This window comes from Acanthopagrus latus, chromosome 10 (assembly GCF_904848185.1).
Source record: "Acanthopagrus latus isolate v.2019 chromosome 10, fAcaLat1.1, whole genome shotgun sequence".
Classification (NCBI taxonomy): domain Eukaryota; kingdom Metazoa; phylum Chordata; class Actinopteri; order Spariformes; family Sparidae; genus Acanthopagrus; species Acanthopagrus latus.
In genome coordinates this window covers 10,367,628-10,389,385 of record NC_051048.1, presented here as the reverse complement: position 1 = coordinate 10,389,385, position 21,758 = coordinate 10,367,628, and the positions used below count along the sequence as shown (strand labels likewise).

The 21,758-nt window shown below is 42.0% G+C and overlaps 1 protein-coding gene and 2 non-coding genes across 4 annotated transcripts in view; 1 reads left to right on the top strand and 2 right to left on the bottom strand.

The window, feature by feature from the left end:
• Positions 1-13,142, bottom strand: part of zanl (zonadhesin, like) — a 49,147-nt gene extending 36,005 nt beyond the window's left edge. For both annotated transcript variants that reach the window (XM_037111986.1, XM_037111987.1), the window contains exons 1-20: positions 13,068-13,142; positions 9,986-10,011; positions 9,117-9,266; positions 8,688-8,953; positions 8,000-8,084; positions 7,751-7,903; positions 7,229-7,396; positions 7,043-7,140; positions 6,874-6,952; positions 5,903-6,769; positions 5,518-5,711; positions 5,228-5,369; positions 3,837-4,081; positions 3,555-3,703; positions 3,201-3,329; positions 2,698-2,836; positions 2,238-2,379; positions 1,334-1,530; positions 794-932; positions 152-268 (exon numbers count right to left, since the gene is read on the bottom strand). In XM_037111986.1, coding sequence (XP_036967881.1) covers positions 152-268; positions 794-932; positions 1,334-1,530; positions 2,238-2,379; positions 2,698-2,836; positions 3,201-3,329; positions 3,555-3,703; positions 3,837-4,081; positions 5,228-5,369; positions 5,518-5,711; positions 5,903-6,769; positions 6,874-6,952; positions 7,043-7,140; positions 7,229-7,396; positions 7,751-7,903; positions 8,000-8,084; positions 8,688-8,953; positions 9,117-9,266; positions 9,986-10,011; positions 13,068-13,141 — 3,559 coding nt within the window. In that variant the 5' untranslated portion in view covers position 13,142. The remainder of the gene's footprint in view (positions 1-151; positions 269-793; positions 933-1,333; positions 1,531-2,237; positions 2,380-2,697; positions 2,837-3,200; positions 3,330-3,554; positions 3,704-3,836; positions 4,082-5,227; positions 5,370-5,517; positions 5,712-5,902; positions 6,770-6,873; positions 6,953-7,042; positions 7,141-7,228; positions 7,397-7,750; positions 7,904-7,999; positions 8,085-8,687; positions 8,954-9,116; positions 9,267-9,985; positions 10,012-13,067) is intronic.
• A 7,945-nt stretch (positions 13,143-21,087) lies between these two features.
• On the top strand, positions 21,088-21,169 carry trnas-uga. The gene has a single exon. It is a non-coding gene; the product is annotated as a tRNA-Ser (tRNA).
• A 252-nt stretch (positions 21,170-21,421) lies between these two features.
• On the bottom strand, positions 21,422-21,495 carry trnat-agu. Its single transcript has one exon. It is a non-coding gene; the product is annotated as a tRNA-Thr (tRNA).
• Between the last annotated feature and the right edge of the window lie 263 nt (positions 21,496-21,758).

Below are 21,758 nucleotides of genomic sequence, written 5' to 3'. Positions count from 1 at the left end.
CCTGCCTAATATACGTCTGTCCACTCCAGTGAATGTTATGTCCCAAAGGGCATATTCTGCCTATTGGAAGATGGAATGATGATGAAGATGAAGTAGTTCTGTTCAGGTGAAAGGGACTAAAGCGCGCATATCTAAATGTCTGAACCTGTACCTGTGTTGTTCTTGCAGGTCCTGGCCAGTGTGTAGGTACATGTTCCCATGAAGGTGTAGAACTTCTTGTCAAACGTGTTGTAGTGAGGATCTCCAGACACCACGCAGTCCTGAGAGCCTGAGAAAGAGAGACAAGCAGCCTGAACAACCCTTGAACATCAGACTACAACAGAATCTAACTCACAGTCTGAGGATAACAGTGGCTACTGCTGTCTTACACCATGAACTCTCAACAAAGCAATGACCGAATCAGAGTTCATTTCTCACTCTGCATTTGGCTTTAGCTGGCATTTAATTAGAGCTGCATAATCGGCTGACAGACCTCAGGGTTACTTTCATGAATTCAGTTTTAACAAGACTGAATAAATGGTGTCAGGAATATGATGCGGGTTAAACATTGCAGTGGCCACTGCTAGTCTAGAAATGGCTGTAACAACATTAGGAAGAGTTGGAGAATTGTTTAGCTTTGTTAAAATCACATTCCAGCAGTACAAAATCTGTGAAGCAAGGAAACTCTGTCACATATCTCGATAACCATTAATGCGACCATTAATGCTATCTGTACCATTGGACTGTAAGTACGGTATAATTCATATTGAGTCCAGTTACTGCATAGCTAGTAAGCCAAAGGTTGTAAACTTACTGGTGGGGTAACATCCCAGCTCTCCATCCTGGACTTTACACTCGTGCATCGGAGGGCACTCAGAGGCCACACAGGTAACGAACGGAGCATCGCATCTACATTTCAGGTTGCAGTTCTCTACATAGAACTCCTCTCCAGGCTGGCACACACACACACACACACACACACAGACACACACACATTTGAAGTATGTTAGCAGGAGGTAGCTTAAATGAAAAAAAAAAAAAAATCATGATTGATGAACACAAGTTGTATTGACAGTGAAGACGAACGGTCACTGGAGAAAATGGGATTCAAAACAAGTGACAGCTGAATGTCTTAAAGTAGTGAGCACACCTGCTGGTTTCATAAGTAGGATTTTCCAATTTTACATTTTAAGGGGACACAATCCAAACAGAAACGTGCTGAGGGAATGTACAAAGACAGGGCAAACACACACAGACACATCTGAACCCGAAAGGTCTGTTCTCATAGTGAGGACTACACAAAATGTCCTCTCTATGATTAGAAACTGAAAACGGTCCCCACGCCCCGCATTACCTCATAATACTGGCCGTTGGTGTGTTTGCAGCCGCATGAAGTCTTCTTGACACACTGGCCAGCACTTAGGACGTAGCCGGGGTCACACACACAGGCCTCTGAGCAGGGCCCGCTGCAGGAGGGAGGTTTTCCAGAACAGGTCTCCTGACAGGCATCTGCACAGGGCTCATAGTGGCTGTTCGGGGGACAGCTCAGAGCTAGAGGGTGGATGGGAGGCCGAAGTCAGTGATAATATAGGAAAAGTGGTATACAGTGTTCTAAGACCTGGGCCTGTATTTATCAAGTTGCTTAAAGTCCCTCTTAGTGAATCCAGGATGGAGGACACTGTTACCTGAGGGTATGTTACGAAGATTCCTACATTGAATTAAAACGGGAGAAGAATGACTGTAAGGGAGGACATTTTAAGACACTCAGAAGACAGAAAAAGTAATTGTCATTGTAGATTGTCAACACTTGACATAAATTGGCGGAAAAGCTCCATCACCAAATGTTTTAGCTCTGCTTTGTGGAACAGCTAAAACAGATAAGTCAGAGTATCTGTGGGGCCCTCCTGGCTCATAAACTAAAAGCATCTTTGAGCTGTAGTCTGGTGCATTGGGTTCTCCCCAGCTACCTGCACAGTGCCAAAGTGTAAAACTCATTCTTTATTTATTTCTTGTTAGCAGTGAGTTTACTGTCAACAAGAGTTCCCAAATCATTTCTCCTCATGAAATATCTTTATCCTGATGACTCCAAACAATCTGGTACGCTCCTTACTTTTGGCTTTTTACTCCAAATTTGTGTCACAGAATTCTTTGCTACCTTGACAAAGCTGATTAATACCGGCCCAGATTGAATGAGAAAGCTGAACCCTACATTCCCCTATCCAATTATCATTTCTGTATCTTGTCCACCCAACACTCACGGCAGAAGGTTTCGTTCCTCCAGGGTCCAATGTTGACCCCGCGGTCCTGGCATTCATTGACGTAGGCTTCGATGGCTTCACAGAGAACGGGCTTGGCTCCGTCCAGCTCGCAGAGATCGAAGAGACAGTCCTTGAAGTAACTCTGAATAGACACACAAACACAGAAAACTTAAGTCAAAGTGAAAAAAACCCCTACTTAGTCATATATACATTGTGTACAAAAACTTGAGTCATGCACACGATACTGAAAACCTTGAAGCATGTGTATTTAGAGTGCGCTTTAGACTGTTCTTATTAACAAGCACAGTCTATTGAGACCTTTGTGGCAATGACTCTGCAGATATACAGTCCCCCACAACCAACTTTGGCTAATACTCAAATACTCAAGTTGTGACTTTCTACAAGGATGGAGGAAAGAAAATGGGAATTGTCACTCGCTTTAGTACGTGTACCGACTTACATTGGGGTTGACCCTGGGGTGGCACGCAGCAAAGGGACCGTTCTTGTCCAGCAGGATGCCGCAGTATCCAGAGCTCTCATACTGTTGCTGCTCCTCTTCTTCACACCCAGGGATGGTGGTGTTGGGCTTCTTATTACACCTGTCAGACACACAGACAGTCATTTAAAGAAGCGCAGATGCGTTTGTGACGTCAATTGTTGCTAGTGTTTGCTAGTGCTTGATGCTAACACCCCTCTCCGCAGCGAGTCAGTGTAATAAAGCAGAGCACATTCATCCTTTTTGGAGGAGTGACACTAGAGATTGTCTGGAGGGAGGTGGTGGGATTTTATCGGTTGGATACTTTTAAAATTTAGCTTTCTCTTGCTGGTTTCTACAATGTTACCAACCCCAGCTTTAATGTCAAACATTTTAATGCTGGAGATATAGAAATCGTGAGCGGTTAGTGAGACTAATCCATTAAAGTCTATGTGTGGGTGTCCTAAATATTGATGCATGCTACTCACTCTGGGTCCGTGTTCCAGCTGTGTCCAAAGTCGTTGGCGTTGTTGGTCAACGACCCATCTGGCTTGCGGAAATCGTCTTTAGTATCTCCATCGTAATTGCCGCATAGTCCACACAGCTTGTCTTGATAGCTGCAGATTGCAGAAAAGAAATCTGTGGGTTAGACACTGACGTGGGAAGAGGAGCAACAACTCGGTAAGAGCTACATCTCCTAACTTTTGGGAGTTTGCCATTTATTTTCACATCAGCCAAGTAGTGTTTTCACTGATTATCAGAGTTTGTTTTTGGCATCATTTCAAAACTTCCATTAAAGTAGGATTCAGTGTGTCGTCAGCATCTGTTCAGTTGTCACTTACTCTTTGATCACTTTGATGTCCATGAAGTGGTTTCCGTCATAGCGAACAGTTACACCAAAGTTCATGGACACAGTGTAGTGCTTTCCTGACTTGAACACAGAGACATCAGGGGCTGGAGTCACTGGCAGGTTAACGTTGGTCCCATTCACCTGTATGGGGAAAGAAGAACAACATAATGACTGACTACAGAGGAAAAGGTTAGTTGCACACAGTTACAATGGCATTAGTAACCTAAAAGGTGCTTGTTAAACATCTTTGTCAGTTCCTTCCCTTGTTTCTTACCTGCACAGTGCCACCTTTGAGGATGGAGATCTTCACCATTTTTACATGTACATGTACGGCCTTCACGTAGGAGATGGTTGGCCTGTTGAAGCGATTTTCATTGTCCGCATGGACCTCGAAGTACGGCAGAGTTGTGTCATTGCATGGTGCAGACATCAGATAACTGCAGGCACCCATGAAGTTGTACTTGCGTTTGTCAAAGGTGGTGTAGTGGGGATCACCGGATGCTATGCATGTGGATGTACCTACAACAACGAGGAATAAGATTCAGGATGTTTGCAGTTATTTTGTTACAAATATTTTAAGCTAAACAGCTAAAGGTAGACAAAGCCCTAACTAATCCTATCAACAAAAAATACAAAGATGGTGGCAACAAATCACCAAATTAGTTTACATTAGAAATGATGCAACCTTTGCTGAACAGCAGTCCCTGTGATCACAGATGAGAATTACAAGTAAATATGAAATACTACAATGTAGCTTATTCGTAGCACAAATAGTGAAAAGTCATCATTTACAGAGCAAAATTTAAGTTATTGTAACATACTGTGTCTAACAGCCACCACTGGCCACAATAAGCCAGGAAGTATAAGTGTAGCAGAAAATGTTTTTGCACTGCGATGTGAATGATTTGTCTCATCACTCACTCAACATGCAACTTTGCCTTGATGATTGACTGCATACCACATCACATGGCCTTTGAATTGCATGTTATCTGTTATCAGAGATGTAGTGTATGACATGGCATTGGCCAATCGATTCATTTCGGAATGTACAGTGTGACCACACCCTTAAGAATGAACATCAGCCAAGGCTAGATGTTTGATAACTTTTGTATGATAACTCTTATCTGAAGGATAAACTATAATTAAACACCAAAAATTCCCAGACACAGTCCACGATATTTTGATAATGTATTGATGCTGGCAGTTGGTTTTAGTCAATGCATAATCAATTTCTTGTCATGAAAAAATGAAACCCCATGCCCCCCCAAATCCTTTCTGTTGCTGAAAAGTTCAAAAGCAATTGGACCAGCTCACCCAATTTATGCAATCACTTGCCAGGAGTACAGAGATTCGAAAAAAGGGCAGGATTTGCCCCTCTCTGTCAATCTCTATCTCCATTCGTCTTGTAACCAGTACTTGTAGTTGTTTTTTTGTATATGACTCTAAATGTTTGCAAGGAATGCTTGGCCAAATGTGTGGACTGTGACCCTCATTAAACAATCATGTTATCTTGCTAAGTTTGAGTTTGGCCAATAGGAAGAGTTATAACTGCTTTTGCCTCCCAATGTGGTTGGAGGACACATACTGTACTTTGAACTACAACATTTCAAGCTGCTAGCAGCAGTTCCTGTACCCATTCCTTGACAGTTTCTAAGACATTATTACCTTTAGGATAGCAGCCGGAAACACCATTAACCTCACGACACTCCTCAGTAGGGTCGCAGGAGTTATCAACACATTCCAAAGTGTAGTTCCCTTGACAGCGACACAGCTTTGAGCATCCATCTCCAAATACAATCTCGCCAGGCTGTAACAAAATTTAACAAAGGATCACTGCTAAGAGGGTCATATCATTATAAGTACATATTACAATCTTGTCATTTAATGTTTTGCCATTGTATCTTTGTACTGAGCAGTAATTTATGCAAATGTAAATACCAACTAGGACATCTGACCTCATAATAATTATTCTGGTCATCCAAACAGCCACATTTCTCCAGCGGCACACAGTGGCGTCCCTTGAAGACAAACCCTGGTTTGCAGAAGCAGCCACTGATACACGAGCCAGAACAGTTGGTGGAGGGTTCCATGCAGGTGGGGATACAAGCTGGACCACAGTCTATATACTCTGCATTAGGAGGACAAGGGTCTGTACAACAGAAAGAAAATGAATTATAACAACAATAACAACAACAACAACAACAACAACAACAACAACAACAACAATAATAATAATAATAATAATAATAATAATAATAACTAAATGTAGAAAGAAAGAAATCATTTGTAAATAAGTTTTATTGGAAATCAAATTCAAACTTTAATGAGCACAGGCCATACTTGGTGGCTTGGATGTGCTTGGTCCAGGAGTTGTTGGTTTGGGCGTGCTTGGACCAGGAGTTGTTGGTTTAGGTGTGCTTGGTCCAGGAGTTGTTGGTTTTGGCGTGCTAGGAGTTGTTGGTTTTGGTGTAGTTGGTCGTGGAGTTGTTGGTTTGGGCGTGCTTGGTCCAGGAGTTGTTGGTTTAGGCGTGCTTGGTCCAGGAGTTGGTGGTTTAGGCGTGCTTGGTCCAGGAGTTGTTGGTTTAGGTGTGCTTGGTCCAGGAGTTGTTGGTTTTGGCGTACTAGGAGTTGTTGGTTTTGGTGTAGTTGGTCGTGGAGTTGTTGGTTTAGGTGTGCTTGGTCCAGGAGTTGTTGGTTTTGGCGTGCTAGGAGTTGTTGGTTTTGGTGTAGTTGGTCGTGGAGTTGTTGGTTTGGGCGTGCTTGGTCCAGGAGTTGTTGGTTTAGGCGTGCTTGGTCCAGGAGTTGGTGGTTTAGGCGTGCTTGGTCCAGGAGTTGTTGGTTTAGGTGTGCTTGGTCCAGGAGTTGTTGGTTTAGGTGTGCTTGGTCCAGGAGTTGTTGGTTTTGGCGTACTAGGAGTTGTTGGTTTTGGTGTAGTTGGTCGTGGAGTTGTTGGTTTAGGTGTGCTTGGTCCAGGAGTTGTTGGTTTTGGCGTGCTAGGAGTTGTTGGTTTTGGTGTAGTTGGTCGTGGAGTTGTTGGTTTAGGTGTGCTTGGTCCAGGAGTTGTTGGTTTGGGCGTGCTTGGACCAGGAGTTGTTGGTTTGGGCGTGCTTGGTCCAGGAGTTGTTGGTTTTGGCGTGCTAGGAGTTGTTGGTTTTGGTGTAGTTGGTCTTGGAGTTGTTACCGGTGGTATAGGAGTTGTTGGCGGAGCTATAAATGAGGATTCACAAGTTTGGTGAAACATCTGTCATTAACACAGCTTATAGGTATCCCTAGTGGTGCAGAGAGTGAATTCCCTCTGGTTAGTTTCTTACCTGTGCAGGCCAAGACACACACAGCATCAACAGCTATGTCTGTCTTACTAGTTTCTCCAAAGGTACCCACAATCACAAACTGAAACACATACAATATAAATGAGATAAGAAAGTCATTACCGGACCATGCACACACACAAAAAGTGTCACACAGAGCTTCAGTATTAACCTGAACGGCAGCAGTTCCCAAATAGCGGATCTCTGCAGGCTTCCAGCCTTGACCCTGGTTCCCCCTGACAGTGAAAAGAGCAGGTCCAAGGCTTCCGCCTGGTAAACAGAAAAGAAACTCAAGCTAAACAAACATTTTTAAGCTATGTCCAGTCTGTTGACCATTACAATTTATGCAGTCATCTACCTGTGGTGATAGTGTGGACGCTCAGCTCCATGGTGGTGCTGGTGCCGTATAGGTAGTAGTGGAAGGTGAGATCCAGACATCCAGAGACAAGGGTTATTAAAGGACTCTTGATCTGAGAACTTACTCCAGGGATTGCCTCAAAAGAATCCATCAACATGTAGGCGCCAACTACATATGGAAAGGTAACAAAACAACTGCCAATTAGGTAAAACAAAGACAAATATAATACAGATGTTATGATGTTCATGATATATTTTCTAGAGCCCTAAAATGTGCATGTATTTAGAATATGAAATATGTTATTAGACTGCCTTTAGATTATATTTGACCATTGCCTGCCTCACCTCTCCTAGAAGCCCTTTAAACTGCCTCCATGGGTGTGCCTGCATGTTGGTCCTTCCTTCTGTTTTCTTGTTACCCAGCATGCACATGACAATTTGACTCAACACTAACTCCATGGAGTGGCAGACTCTGTGATTCACAGTAGTTCCCTTACAGAGTTTGAAATCAAGAACGACTTACATCCAGGTTTGGAGAAGTCATCCTCAGGTCCAGTGCCTTCGGTGTCTGTTGGCCCATTCCACTGCTCAAAGCCAAATATGTCAGGATTTTCTGTTTCACTTGTCCATCCGCACAAGTCACCAATAGTGTCAAAATCACAGCCAGAAACACAAGCTGTGGATAAAACATTTAGACAATGAGTGGCATAGCAATAGATATATTTGACCATGTGTCTTGTATATATGTGCGCAAACATGCGCGCAAACTCACAGGGACATGGTCCTTCAGTAATGACGATGTTGTCCAGAGCTGAGTCACAGGAAGGAGTGAAGCCTCTCTGAGCCTCAAATACAATCTGTCGACAAAGAGGGAATACTCATGCCAGTTAACTCATAGATTAATTTTCTCTTTAAATTTGGGCTTTGACTGGAGGTCTTTAAATGATTTCATGTTGATGCGCCCGTTTCCTCTGCAATTGTTTAATGGCTGATTCCGTTCTTCTATGGTTCCTTTTTCAGTTTAGAGTTTTAAATGCAATGAATTCGTCAATAGACAAAATTAGCGTGCATACACAAACTTATGAAAAGCCTGTGTAAAAAGGAGAGTTGTCTTTCCAGTGTTTCTATCCTCTTGTGTGTCACATTCATCATCACAGAGACACCGGAAAAACAGGAAACATTAGTAGACATTTTATACCCCTCATCAGACCACATCCAGCAGACCTTAAAATTGTTTATCAATCAATAACATAGTGAACTGGACTCAACGTTTTCTTCAGGAGTTGAAAATAGAGGTTGCTAAGGAGTGAGACAGCTTCTTTTCTCATCTCTGTTGAGAGTTGCACACAGGTGCATCTCAAAAAATCATGTATATCATGGTACAGCTTTGCATGAATTTTTCATCACATTTGCCATCATGCTGCTAACAGCTACATCTATAGTGACCTACTAACACTCACAGTGGTGCTCTGACTGCTGGGCGTTGATACGGTGACAGAACCTTTCAGCCAGGATGGACTCTGGATACCAGTCTTCTTCCAGACCTCCTCCTCACCTGCCGGCCGCTTGCTCAGAACCCTCAACACATTCTGACTGTCAGTGCCATACATGTAGTAACGAAACTGGACACAGATCTGAGAGGCCGGAGATGAGAGGGCCGGGCTCAACAGACGAACTTTCTGTCCATTAGCCACGTTGTCAGACTCATGGTAGATGTAGTACCCCTCTGCAGACAAATGGAAAACATAAGACAAGACATGCATTATATCTAATCATGAGTCAGATTTCAATGATTCCAATCCCTACTCTAAATTTTCTTCAGTCATATCCCAGTTACCAATAAATGCAGTTAAAGAAATGGAACAATTCAAGAAAACACAAGGACTCACTTCCATCAGGGTAGTCTCCGCTAGGGCCAGTGCCAGATGTCGGGGTTGGACCTTTGTGTCTTGTCCAGTCACCATTATCTGTGCCGTCTTGACTGAACCTGCAGAATGGCTCACTGTCCTCGTTAAAGTCACAGGAGGTCAGCACTACAGCTGTAGAAACACAAATGCAACACAGGTAAATGTATATAGGGGGTTAATCACACAATAGCAATGTATTCATATTTTTCATCAAAAAACGTGTGATACATAATAAAATGTGGGCAAGACTGTGTGAGGTGTGTGCGAGGAAGTGTTCTAGTCACCGACAAAATCTCTGTGATAACTGATAAATAATCAGTCCATGTGAGAATGGCTGGACTCACTTAGCCATATTTTTTGATATACAATCCATCATTTTCACATAACATGGAAACATAAGGGAGGGGTTGGAGTTGGAAGACCTCAAGTAACATTCCATAAACAAGCTTATCTACGTATGATACTGTATCTCAGGTGACAGCTGTGTGTTAGGTCAAGTGAAAGCAACACCTAGCATTCCCCGTCTGTTGACATGGTGATTTTAATGCTCTGGGTGAGAATTTATGTCTTTCTGCACTTTGATGTGTGTATCTCTATGTTGTGTCCATGATTGGTTATCAATAGTGAAGATAAGGAGCTGTAAAGAGGTAAAGTCCACATCTATCCCAAGGCCACAGCGGTGGCACTTGCTGTGCTACTGTCCGAGTGAAAATGCCAGCTTATTTATACTTTGTTTACTGTTGAATATATACTGTTCAAATTGCCATTGCCAAGTGCCATTGAATCTGTCTAAATGTATGAATGTGTGCTGAAGATACACATAATTTATTGGAGGATTAAAACCAACCTACCATCTTCTCTATGTGATTTCAGCAATCTGTGAAAGAGAGAAAGACATGGGATGAATACAGGTTAAAGCTTCGTTAAATGCTTGTCAGCTTGTTTTTCCCTATAGTAGAAGGTAATAACAGAAGGTTTCAATATCTAAAACTGATCATGGATGAATTATTAATTGCTATTACTTCAAGGAACACCTCTACGGTTGTAGGTAGGTCCAGGATTCAATATAAAGATACATCTAAACCACTAATTTATACTACAACTTACATTGTTATTCAGTTGCAGGTGAAGAAAAGTGCAGCTGTTAAGCTGTTATCCTATGTTTTGAGCCAGTCAACAAAAGCAAGGGTCTGTATCATCAAATGTCCAACATGCAAGCTGTGATCAGCAACATGGGAAAGTTCCCTCTTCGATTATTTTGAGCTGGTCCGAAGCATCAGAACAAACAATGGAACTGTGACCCATGCATGGCAAGAGCCCAACCGGCCCCACTTAACTACTTAACAGTGTGACGCTCCCTGTAACCTGTCTGTAAAGCAGGACTACATTAACAACAGTAAGTACAAGAACAAATAACCATCAAACCATCTGCAAATAACCACCAATTCAAGAACCCTCTATTACTTAAGGCAATATTTCAGCATGTCTCTTGGACCCAATCCATCTAAGTTGATTAAAGAAGTTCTACACATAGTTAGCACTTCACTGCTAGACACGATCCACCTGTCCCTATTAAAGGGTGGATGTACCATGGCCCTTTGAAGTAGCTGTAATTAAACCTCTTCCTCAAAAAGCCCACACTTGATCGAGAGGTTTTAGCCAACTATAGACCGATATCTAACTTTCTATTTCCTCTAAGATCCTTGAGAAAATAGTTGCCAATCAGTAATGTATCTTTCTACATAACAATATGAGCAGCACAGCACCCAAGCAGTATTGGTTAAAGTTGCCTCGTAATTGCATCTGACGAAGGACTGCTCTCTTAAAGAAACTATACTGAGCTGGTTGAAGTCACATTTATCAGAGTGATCTCAATTAAAAATGAATCCTCAATGCATACCGACGTCAGTCATGGTGTTCCACAAGGTTCTGAGCTTGGATAAGAAGTTTACTCTATATATGCTTCATTTGGGGATTATCATTAGAAAACGCTTCATTAATGTTATGTAGATGAACCACAAGTGCACTTATCCAATAAGACAGACAACACTAATGAGTTTGCAAAACTTCAAGAATGCTGCTGCCTATACTGACAAGAAGGAATTTTAGAGATTGTATTACTCTAATTTTAGCCTCTCTGCACTGATTTCCTGTAAGATCCAGAACAGAATTTAAAATCCTCTTCCTCACATACAAAATCCAGGCGCCATCATGTCTTTAACAGCTCATAGCACCACTTTACCCCACTAGAATACTGCTATCCCAGGATATAAACTTACTTTTGGTTCATAGAGTCTTTAAAAAACTTTCAAGCCCCCCCTCCTCTGGAACCATCTTCCATTGTATTTGGAGGTAGACACCCTCTAGAGTTAAGAGTACGATTAAAACTCCTTCTTTTTGATAAATTAGGGCTTGCACACATTATGCATGTTACCGCCTTGGCTTCTTTCCAATAGTCCAGTTCTGTACTGGACCTCAGCACCTCGGACAGCACATGGGCTCACAGATTCGACCTTTGTCTTATTCTCAGTCTAAACAATTGTGCTAACATAATGCATAGAATTGCTTTTCAGGGTTGGGCCTGGTACATGTGGTTGATCAGTATATATTTTTATGGATTGGGTGATATGGATTGGCTCTCATAGCGGGCTGGGTGGATGCGGGTATGAAAAAAAAGCCACATGCAACACTACTGCCCACCAGAATCCGATTCTGTTCAGGGTTTTAAAGGTTTACCTGCCACTGTCGCCTATTATTGCTCATGGGGTAAATGTTGGGTCTCTGTACATACAAATGTTAGAGAGTATGATCTAGACCTGCATCAACCGGTGAATGTCTTGAGAAAACTTTTGTTGTAAATTGGTGCAGTAAAAAAATAAAGATTGATTGGTTGATTGGGATTTGATGCAAATTCAGGCAGGACAGCATCAATATCTCAACCATACATTGTAGAGATTGCAAGTTTATTTTCATTTTAAGAAATAACGATCAATATGTTTTGCAAAAGCCTCCTGATTGATTAAACACACTAAACTTATCACCTTTGGAGAAATGCAGGCCTGTCATAAGTCCAGCACCCTTAACCCCTCAGCCTTTCACACCCAAAGGAAAGTCTGAATCTAATCCAAACCGTTGATCCTTGAGTATATATAAATGGTTGGGCAAAATGGTAAGAAATCCCCTCAGTACATTTCTTAGATATCATGCTTACACGTATAGGATGCCATTAGTTCACGGTGATCTTAACTTTTTACCCCCAAAATCTAACCAGTTCATCAGTGAGTCTTGAGATTTAAAGAAATCCCTCAATCGGGGTTTTGGATGAATGTGATGGTCAGAGGCAGCGTTAACAACACAGAAATGCAGAAGAAGGCCCTCTGAGATTTACCTCTAAAATAAGGACCCTGGTGCGTTATCTACGTGGTCTTACGATCATCTTCCACTGGGGTTGGGGGCCTGAGCCTATGCCCAATTTAGCCTCAGTCAAACTGAATCCTTAATGAGCTGCTTTTCAAAAGTAACTTATTGCCGTAGGAACAATATATAGGTGAGGTAACATCTTGAAGGATACAATACAAGTATTTGAATCAGCTTAAAGAAATACTGAGGACACTTCTACATTATAATCAATTATTGACCCTTTTGATATCTGACTGTTCTAATAATACTTTCAGAAAGTTACCATGTTTCATGTAAATGTCTATTGCTGTTTGGTTTTGTTTTGTTTGAAGTGTTGGTATGAAATAAAAAACAAAACAAAACAGTGATTCGATCGTTTTTGGGCTTTCTTATTAGTTGATTGGTTAAAAACCTATATAGGTTAATGATAATGATACCAATTTTGATTAAAAGATAAAAATTAGGTAAAAATAACAAAAAAAACCAAACACTTGGCATTATTTTTATAATGATTTTTTTTGGAGACTGACTCACCCATGCTGTGGATGTCCCCCCGCTCTGCAACCACACATCCATAATAGCAAAATAAGAAACTTTGATGTATCCATGTTGTGTTGTTGAAGAAGGCAGATGGACAGAGCAGGAGACTTTTATATAGATGGCTATGATGGTCGGGGTGGGGGGGTGGGGGGGGTGTTGCTGTGCGGTGACAAGGGTGGATGTGTTGGGTGGGTGGTGTGTATGCCCACTTGCTGCACTGCTAAAGTTGTGTAAATGAGTAACTGTAAGCGATAGGCACAGGGTGTGTTCTCTTTAGTTGTGAGTTTCTAGGAGTTTATCTGAGTCAGTGTGCTTTTTGACCTCCAGTTCATTAGCTGGGTGGGGATGCCCATCAAACACTATATTACAAATAAGAAGTTGTACTGTCAGACGTTATAGAGATTATTGCATGATAAACATTAAACTTTGAACACATGGGCACACCCTGTCTTTTTTTTTTTTCTTTTCCTTTTTCAAAACTCTCTTTTTTATTGACTTACTTCAAAGTCCATACAACCAATGTTGACATTTTCATTTCTCGAACTGAAGTACTCTCTGTGGGCTACAGTTGTAGCAGAGAGTAAAAACAACTCAGTTAAAACGAATAACACAGAAGGATCAATAAAGTATGAATGCAGGTGCGAAAACAGGCAATTAAATTCAAAGTAATAATAACAAATGGAACTCAACTAAACTGTTGGGGCGTGCCTTCGTAAAAAAGTACGATCACTGCACAGAAAAGGATACCAAAAGAAAATAAGAATGCACAAATCAATTGACAGACCGTAATTCACATTACACAAACAATGGTCATATTCATTCAATGTTCATAATCCACAAAAAAAAAGTCTTGTTGAACAAAACATTCTTTCCATTTTAAAGATGTCACAATGTCAATCTAATCATCAGCTGTAGGTAGACCTGGTTTAAAACACGTTCTCCTGGAAGCCTTCCTGCCAGCTGCGCTAATTACCTGAAATAAATGAGAGGCGACATTATGTAACAGCAGGGCGGAGTGTGGAACTGAGTGTCCACCTGGAAGACTTTTCGCCAAACCTCATGAACCTCCTGCCAGTAAGGAATGAACGATGGGCAGGACCAGAATACATAATGATTCACCTCAGAGAGCCCACACTATCTAAGTCATTAATACAGATAGCGACTTACCTCGCATCTAATCTATTTGGGTAAATACTGTTTTCAAAAAAGCCAATTATTGTGTGAAACTTGTGTTTCAAGAGAGGTCAATGGGCAGGTACATTTTCCCTCTACATTATTTTGCAGAGGCACCGTCGCTGCATCCTGGATTGGCAGAGTTTGCTTGCATCGCTTGACCCCTCTGTTACTGCCATACATTGGTACTTTAACTTCTTCATTAGTCTTTGTAAAGAAACACTCAGTGTGAATTTAATGCCTGCAGCATGTTCCGAAAAAGTTAAGACACTGGCACGTGTACCACTGTGTTAGATCACTTAAAAAAAAGAAAAAAAAGACAAAAACAAAAAACAGTACAAAAACACACTCAGAAAGTGCTTTCCCTGTCTTGCTTGATGAATGCTCTGGATCGCCGTTGTTGTATTCCACTAATTCGCAAATTTCCATTTTAAATGGATAAACTGGAGTCTGGACTACAGTCAGGCCAGCCTAGTGCTGAAATAACAAACGTTTCCAGTTCTGATCAGTCCACCTCAGATGAGCATAGGCTCAGAGAAGTTGCCAGCATTTATTGGATGCTGTTGATGCTTAGCTATCATAGGTCCATAGCCTACCTTTGGTTCTCAACTTTAATTCGTAGGTGCATCAATGAACTGTGATTTTGTGTTCCCAGGTCTGTAGTTATATCCTGATTTTACTCCAGTGCTGCCTGAGGGATCGAAAGTAGTGGGCATTTGATGCCGGTTACTGTAGCCAACATGTTACTGTGTATGTTACTGTCACACTGTTGTTGCTCATCAGATCATCTCTATCTTGGTATTGCAGAACATTGGCATGGTTCAACATAAAACCTTTTTTCCCTTACTAGTCCACTTGGCCAGTAGAGCAGAGTTTTACTGGCCCCTTGTATATTTTCACTGGCCCAGCAGTCAAAAAAATGAAAATAACTCTTTCTCCCCATAATTTTGGTGATTTATAATACGTAATATATACAACAGTGGAGTTCCCTTCAGATGTTGTTATTTTCACGTGATACATTCATATTACGTCTATATTGTGTGTGAAATCAGATAGTATGGCATACACAGGCAATTTATTTAGTCTAAAGAGGACATGTTAAAACACACTATTTACATTTTTTACAGTAATGTGGTAATGATTCAGAATCAACAGTGTTGACAAGATGTGCCTTTACTTTCAAGTAACCTGTTCAGTGTTCCAGTCACTAGCTTTAGTGTTGTTATAAGTATGAGACGTCGGGTGCAAAGGTCTGTTGGTTTACCTTGTTCTTTATAAAACTGCAGCATATTTAAATTGTAAATTGTTCGGTTTGAAGGAAGCCTGTTTGAAGGTCCCATAACACAACACTCGTTAGTCTCGATGAACACTTTATCTTCACTTTACCTGGTTCACTGTCGCTGTTACCGGGTGCCCGTCTGTCTGTTTTACCAAATTGATGGGAGCAGATGAGAGGTCAGAAATGACGCAACGAAAAACGTGTCTCAGCATAGCTTTTTTTTTTTTAGCTCATTCGCCTGTAGGCGCTGTGCTAAAATGCTATGGCCATGCAGCCAAGTTATAGGCTAAAGGTAGGGAAGACCCTGATGTTCTCATATGGCTCTCTTGCCCAGGGGGCCCAGTTCAACTTGGCCTGCGTTGGCCTATACTGGCCCCGGGCCATGGGTTATGTCAGACACTGATTTGCTTTAGTTAGAACAATCAGTCAATCTTTAACCTTTACAACACCTACAAAATACATTATTTCTAAACTCACACGTTGTTCTTTGTCTTCTAACTTCAGATGAATAGATGGATGGACAGACAGACAGACAGACAGAGAAACGGACAGAGGGACAGACCTGATCTTTGATAGATTTTGCTGTGGCATGAAAGGGGGCATGGATAGAAGTCATGGTTATAAAGTCATTATCCCTTTATCTACAAGAGCCACACCTAGACACACCAAACTTAGCAACCACTTAAGTTATAAAGTATTAAATCCCTTTCGTCACGCATTTCAGAATCAGGTGAGAGGAAGAAGACGGCAGATTTCCCAGTGCAGACAAAATGGGACAGATGAGGTCACATACAGTAGGACTTATTGTACCAGAGCATCATCAAGCCCATCCTACTGTACTGTTCCATCTGCTTCTTCACACCACACTCACACACATGTAGAGGGCTTACTCGTCTCTGAGTAGGTGTTCTTCTTTGTACCCTGCAAGTCAGTAAAAAAAAAAAAAAAAAAAAAGATCCTGTTTGGGTAGGAGGTTGAGTAGTATGCTTCGGAGTCGGATCATCTCCTCCAGTTGGGTCGGGGAAGTGATGTTTGAGGAGAGACTGTCTTTATTGTAAAATCCATCACGCCGAGACTACAGTGACACACAGAAGACCGAATCCTTGGAGAGAGATGGCGCCTGTTGGTGGAGCCAGGAGGAGAATATGAAAGACAGCTTCTCACCCCCACCTTCCAGTTGTTAACGATTAGAAGAGCCAGAAACACTTGGACATGATCAGATGACATATCTTTGGTGCTTACTTATCTGTTTTCTATTCAACATTATATTTTTTTTTTTAACCACGAGCCACCACCAAGCTTAATGCACAAGAGAGAATATGGTGAACATCATCGCCTTGTCCAGGAGCTGCTGTTGGATGGAACCCTATTTTAGGCCTACCAGGGGACATTTGAATCACTGCTTCAGAATGACGCTGGGACCATCTCCAGAGCACGGACAACATTAAGGGAGACCATCAGCCCTGCAGAGCATTCGGCGGAGCATTGCTATGAATTTCCAGTACCCTCTTGCCCTTTTTCTGAACTGCGTCAGGGCAATGCCTTGGAATCACATCATCATCCGTCCCACCTTGGAGCCTTGGTAATTGCTCTCCTCGCCATGGCGGATGCCCACTACCATTTCCGAACGGTTAATGTGGGAGGAAGTGGCAGGAACAGAGATGATAGGATGCTGCATAACTTGGCCCTGTCCCCTATGTCTTTTTGGCTGATGAGGTCTTCCCTTCTAACAAAGAGATATGCTGAGGCCCCCCACTGAGCAAACACAGGGAGATAAGAGCGTCTTCAACTTTAGACTTTCCCATGCCAGGAGAGTGGTTGATTGCTGCTCTGGCACCATGGTTGCTCAGTGGAGGCTGTATCCCAGGGTGCTCGGTGCCACTCCGGAGGTGACAGAGAAGATTGTGAAAGCCACGTGCCCGCTTCACAGCTTTATGAGGTGGGAAGACGGTCGCTCTGTGCCAGCGCCGGCAGAGCCACTCCTTGGTGCCAAGAACACCAGACAGGTTGGAGGCAGCAAGGCCACCTGGGAAGCCATTGCTGTCAGAGGAACATACTCTCGCTTACTTCTCATGGACAGGACAGGCGCCATGGCAGAGCTGCAACATCTTGAGAACCTCAATTATAGACTTTCTGTGCTCCTGAAAAGACAGAGAAGGTGTAGTAGGTAGAGGTATGCACATACAAATCAGTTGTTAACTGATTAATAGAAATTTTTCATAACTTCACCTTCATCTTATGATTTCAAGTTACACCTCGTAAAGCGTAAAGCGTTAACCATTAACGGAAAAGCATTGAGACATGCAAACATATGACTAGTTGATGGATAATTCATTTTGAAGATAATACAAGCGGAATTAAATGACAAACACATTTATACCATCCAGTGACATATAAAAATGTGGAGGGTGTCCTTTTATACTATAGCTAGACAATAATGGATGGATAAATTGAAATTCGGTAATGTTTGATTAAAAAAGCCCAGACAATCACTGGTACCCATGTACATAGAATTTTGGTGGTTTGTGATTTTTCTCTTCTGCTTCTTTGCCAGTGCCATTTCCAAGATTAGAGATGGATGTTACGTGACAAATGGCTACTTCATCATGGCAAGCTTGTGTATCCGCTGTCCTGAGCCTCCTTATTTCCCTTTTTTAAAATGACAAAACCAACTGGTGGTATGGAGAGGTACGTCCTCTCACTCCACTCGGGAACATGCGAGCGAGCTGACTGTCGGCTGTGGTCTTTGCGGTGTGTTCAAGTGTGGCTTTTTAGGCCAGGACACAGGGGACGCAAAAGTTGGCCTGAGTCACAGCTATTTCTTTGATGTCGGTTTGGTGTGTCCGGGCACAAAGACCTGGTTTGTTTTAAAGCAGCTGATGCCTTCATGTCACATGAGGAAAATAAAATGGAAGTATCTAACTGAACAATTTTATTAATGTGTTGTCGGGCGTTAAATTTATGTGATTGCACTGAATTGAAATGAAACAAATTATGTGGGACCTTTAGGGACAGGGGCACTTATCTGCTTTGCCCATTTGGTGATCCAGACTGGGGACTCAAAAGGATGCTGCCAGCAATTTCCACAATTTCCCCCACGGGGATCCATAATGAATTTCTGATTCAGATTTAGTGTGGGATGTCTATAAAGAGCTTCTCTGTGTGCCACGCTGCAGGAATGTTCTTTATCTTTCTGTTCTGATCAGTCCTGAAGGTTTGACTTTCTTTAAGTCGCATGGGTGTGACGCATGGCAAGAAGTCATTCATTCATTATGTTTGAACAGGAATTAGTGCAAAATGCTTTCGATTGACACATGGATTTTATAGATTACAGTAGACAAACATATATTGCTATGGCAACCGTAGCACATGCCGATGCAGCGGCTTGTAGGACCTTTTTCCTAAATGTTCTCTTTTTTTAACAGTTTTCTTTTTTTGACTTTATCACTGAAACGCATTTTGCAGAAATGCATTCATCAGCACTGCAGAAGAATATGTAGGCTTTGGTCTGAGAGCAGTGGACCTTGAGATGATCACAGCTCTTGGCATCTTTTGACAATCAAAAGCCAGATTGTCCCAGGGAGGATTCCAGAAAAGGATCCATGCTAATCCATCTCGGATCTAAGGATGCTCCCGGCTACGTTCCACGAGGAAATGAAATGGTGAAATGCGACTCAGGCTGGTCAAGCAACAGGAAATCAGAGACCTGTCACTGACCCCAACGCAAATGTGGTTTCATAGCATGAAGGAATTTACAAACCTCATTTTGTCACGCAACCCTTTGTAGTTAAATTACAAATGAATCACCCTGAACTTTAAATCTTGAAGGAAAGCTGTTTTATTACTTTTAATACAATGTCAAGCTAAAAATGAAATTCAAATAATACTGAGCATCATTTTAATTAGTAAACTCACTAAAAACAAACAGTCTTGTTTTTGTTTGTGAGAGCAGCATTAAAAAAAAAAACAAAAAACAAAAAAACAGATTAATACTGAACTTTAACCTCTGCTGTTCTATGGGTGGTGTCTTGACTTAAGTCATAAAAAAGATATCATCAACGTGAGTCAATCATGTGCGTGCATGTGTGGAAGTCTCATAAAGATACAGAGGAAACTCCTCTGCAGTCATTGTGCAAGCGTGATTATGTAGAAAGAAGGAAGGATCGCCGCAGGTCACGCAATTAATATTTTCCTCATTAGGAGAAGAATTACTGTCTTACACGTCAGCATCCTATCTGCTCTTAATCAGAATGGTACCTTTTCAGACCAGGCCACCTGATCCACTTGTGATCCTGTTGGTATAACTGCAATCTGCACATCATTAGATGAATAATATACTAAAACTGTAAATTGACTCCCTTCCTAAGCCTAGAATATTCTAACACACTTCCCGTTATGCCTTATTCATATTGTATTTTTTATCACTTAAGTCTTTATTCAGTTTTTATTTGGTGTGATATTTTTGACTTAAAAGAAATAAAATCTTGAATACATACATGCAGTTTCTGTGTGAGTGTATGACAACTGACTGTGAAACTGGCTGCGATGCAAGGGGGCGCCCGCTAAGATCTTGCCTAGGGCACCAAATTGACAGGTGGCGTGAATAACATTGATCATCTCATCACAATGTGATGTTCTGCTGGGAAACCTTGGGTGCTGGCATTCATGTGGATGCCACTTGACACAAATCACCCATCCAAAGACCGTTGTGGACCATGTACACCCGCTCATCACAACAACACTACTCGATGGCAGTGGTCCCCCAGCAGGGCAATGCTCCCTGACACACCACAAACACCGGCTCAGGAACAGCCTGAGGAACACAGTAAAGGGCCCAAGGTGGTGGCCGGGTCTCCAAATTCCCCAGATCCCAATCTGACAGAGCAACTGTAGGACACGCTGGAGCAGGTCTGATCCATGGAGGCCCCACCCCCCAACATACGGGACCTAGGGCATCCACTATAAAACGCCCTGGTGCCAGACATCACAGGACACCCTCAGAGGTCCTAAGTCCATGTCTTGACAGATCAGAGCTGTTTTGGCTGCACAAGGGGAACCGTCACCATATTAGGCAGGTGGTCATAATGTTATGCCTGTCCTGTGTTTGTATATCCTACAGGAGCCTGTAAAATTACATTTTGTTGTGCAAAAATTACCTTGAATTTTGCTGGTTGTGGGATAGCTGTTTCATTACATCTAAAAGAAATCCCCATGCTAAAAAAAAAAAAGAACACCGTTACCTCTGCTGTCCTATGGGTGGTATCTGGGTTTGAGACAGGTGTGTGAGGTGCCTGTTGATTGGCAGTGGACCAAACCACTGTCAGGCATATGGAGGAGTGAAGCCAGTCTTTAGAAACTTTAAAACTCATTGTTCCACATTTGGCACAGGTGTTTTCATTGAATATATTATTATACTTTTAAATTATATGTTTGCACTAATAAATATTATCGAGGCAGAAAAATCTATTTTTTCGTAGGAAGCAGAGGTCCAAACTAGGGTCAAGTCGCTCAACTTATGTGGGTTCAGTTCATAGTAGAAGCGAACGTCCCTATATGAATCAGGCTGCGATGGCCGAGTGGTTAAGGCGTTGGACTTGAAATCCAATGGGATCTTCCCGCGCAGGTTCGAACCCTGCTCGCAGCGTTTTTATGGTTTTTTTTCCTTCTTCTTTTAAATCTTTTCATTTGTCATGGTGATTCGGTTAGCGGAGATACTTTCTGAACAGCCCCGGAAGTAAACTGGGACATTGATTTTTAAATTCGTTGTTTGACTTTTATCGTCCTCATTTCAATTGTAAGTCCGCTGTCACGTGTCATCGTTAAATACACAGCAGTTTACGCTTTCAATAGCTTGAGAACCGCAAATTTGCTGCATTACTCTTGAGAAAAAACGAAAAGGCACCGCTGGGATTCGAACCCAGGATCTCCTGTTTACTAGACAGGCGCTTTAACCAACTAAGCCACGGCGCCATGTTGCCTATGTCACGCTGTAACACTTTATATACATAGAAATAATCTTCGTTCGCTATTTGAAATTGTTGAAATGATTTTTTAAAAAATCACTCCAGTCCAACTTGTATTGGTTTCACTGTAGAAGTTCTTAGTTTTAAAGTACCTCACAGTGTCGCTAAGAAGCAGCACGCAGAAAGTTGAAGAAGGTGACTCAGATGGCTGCGAAATGGGATTTACAATATAGTAATATATGTTTTGAAATATTCCATTTCGCATTAAAG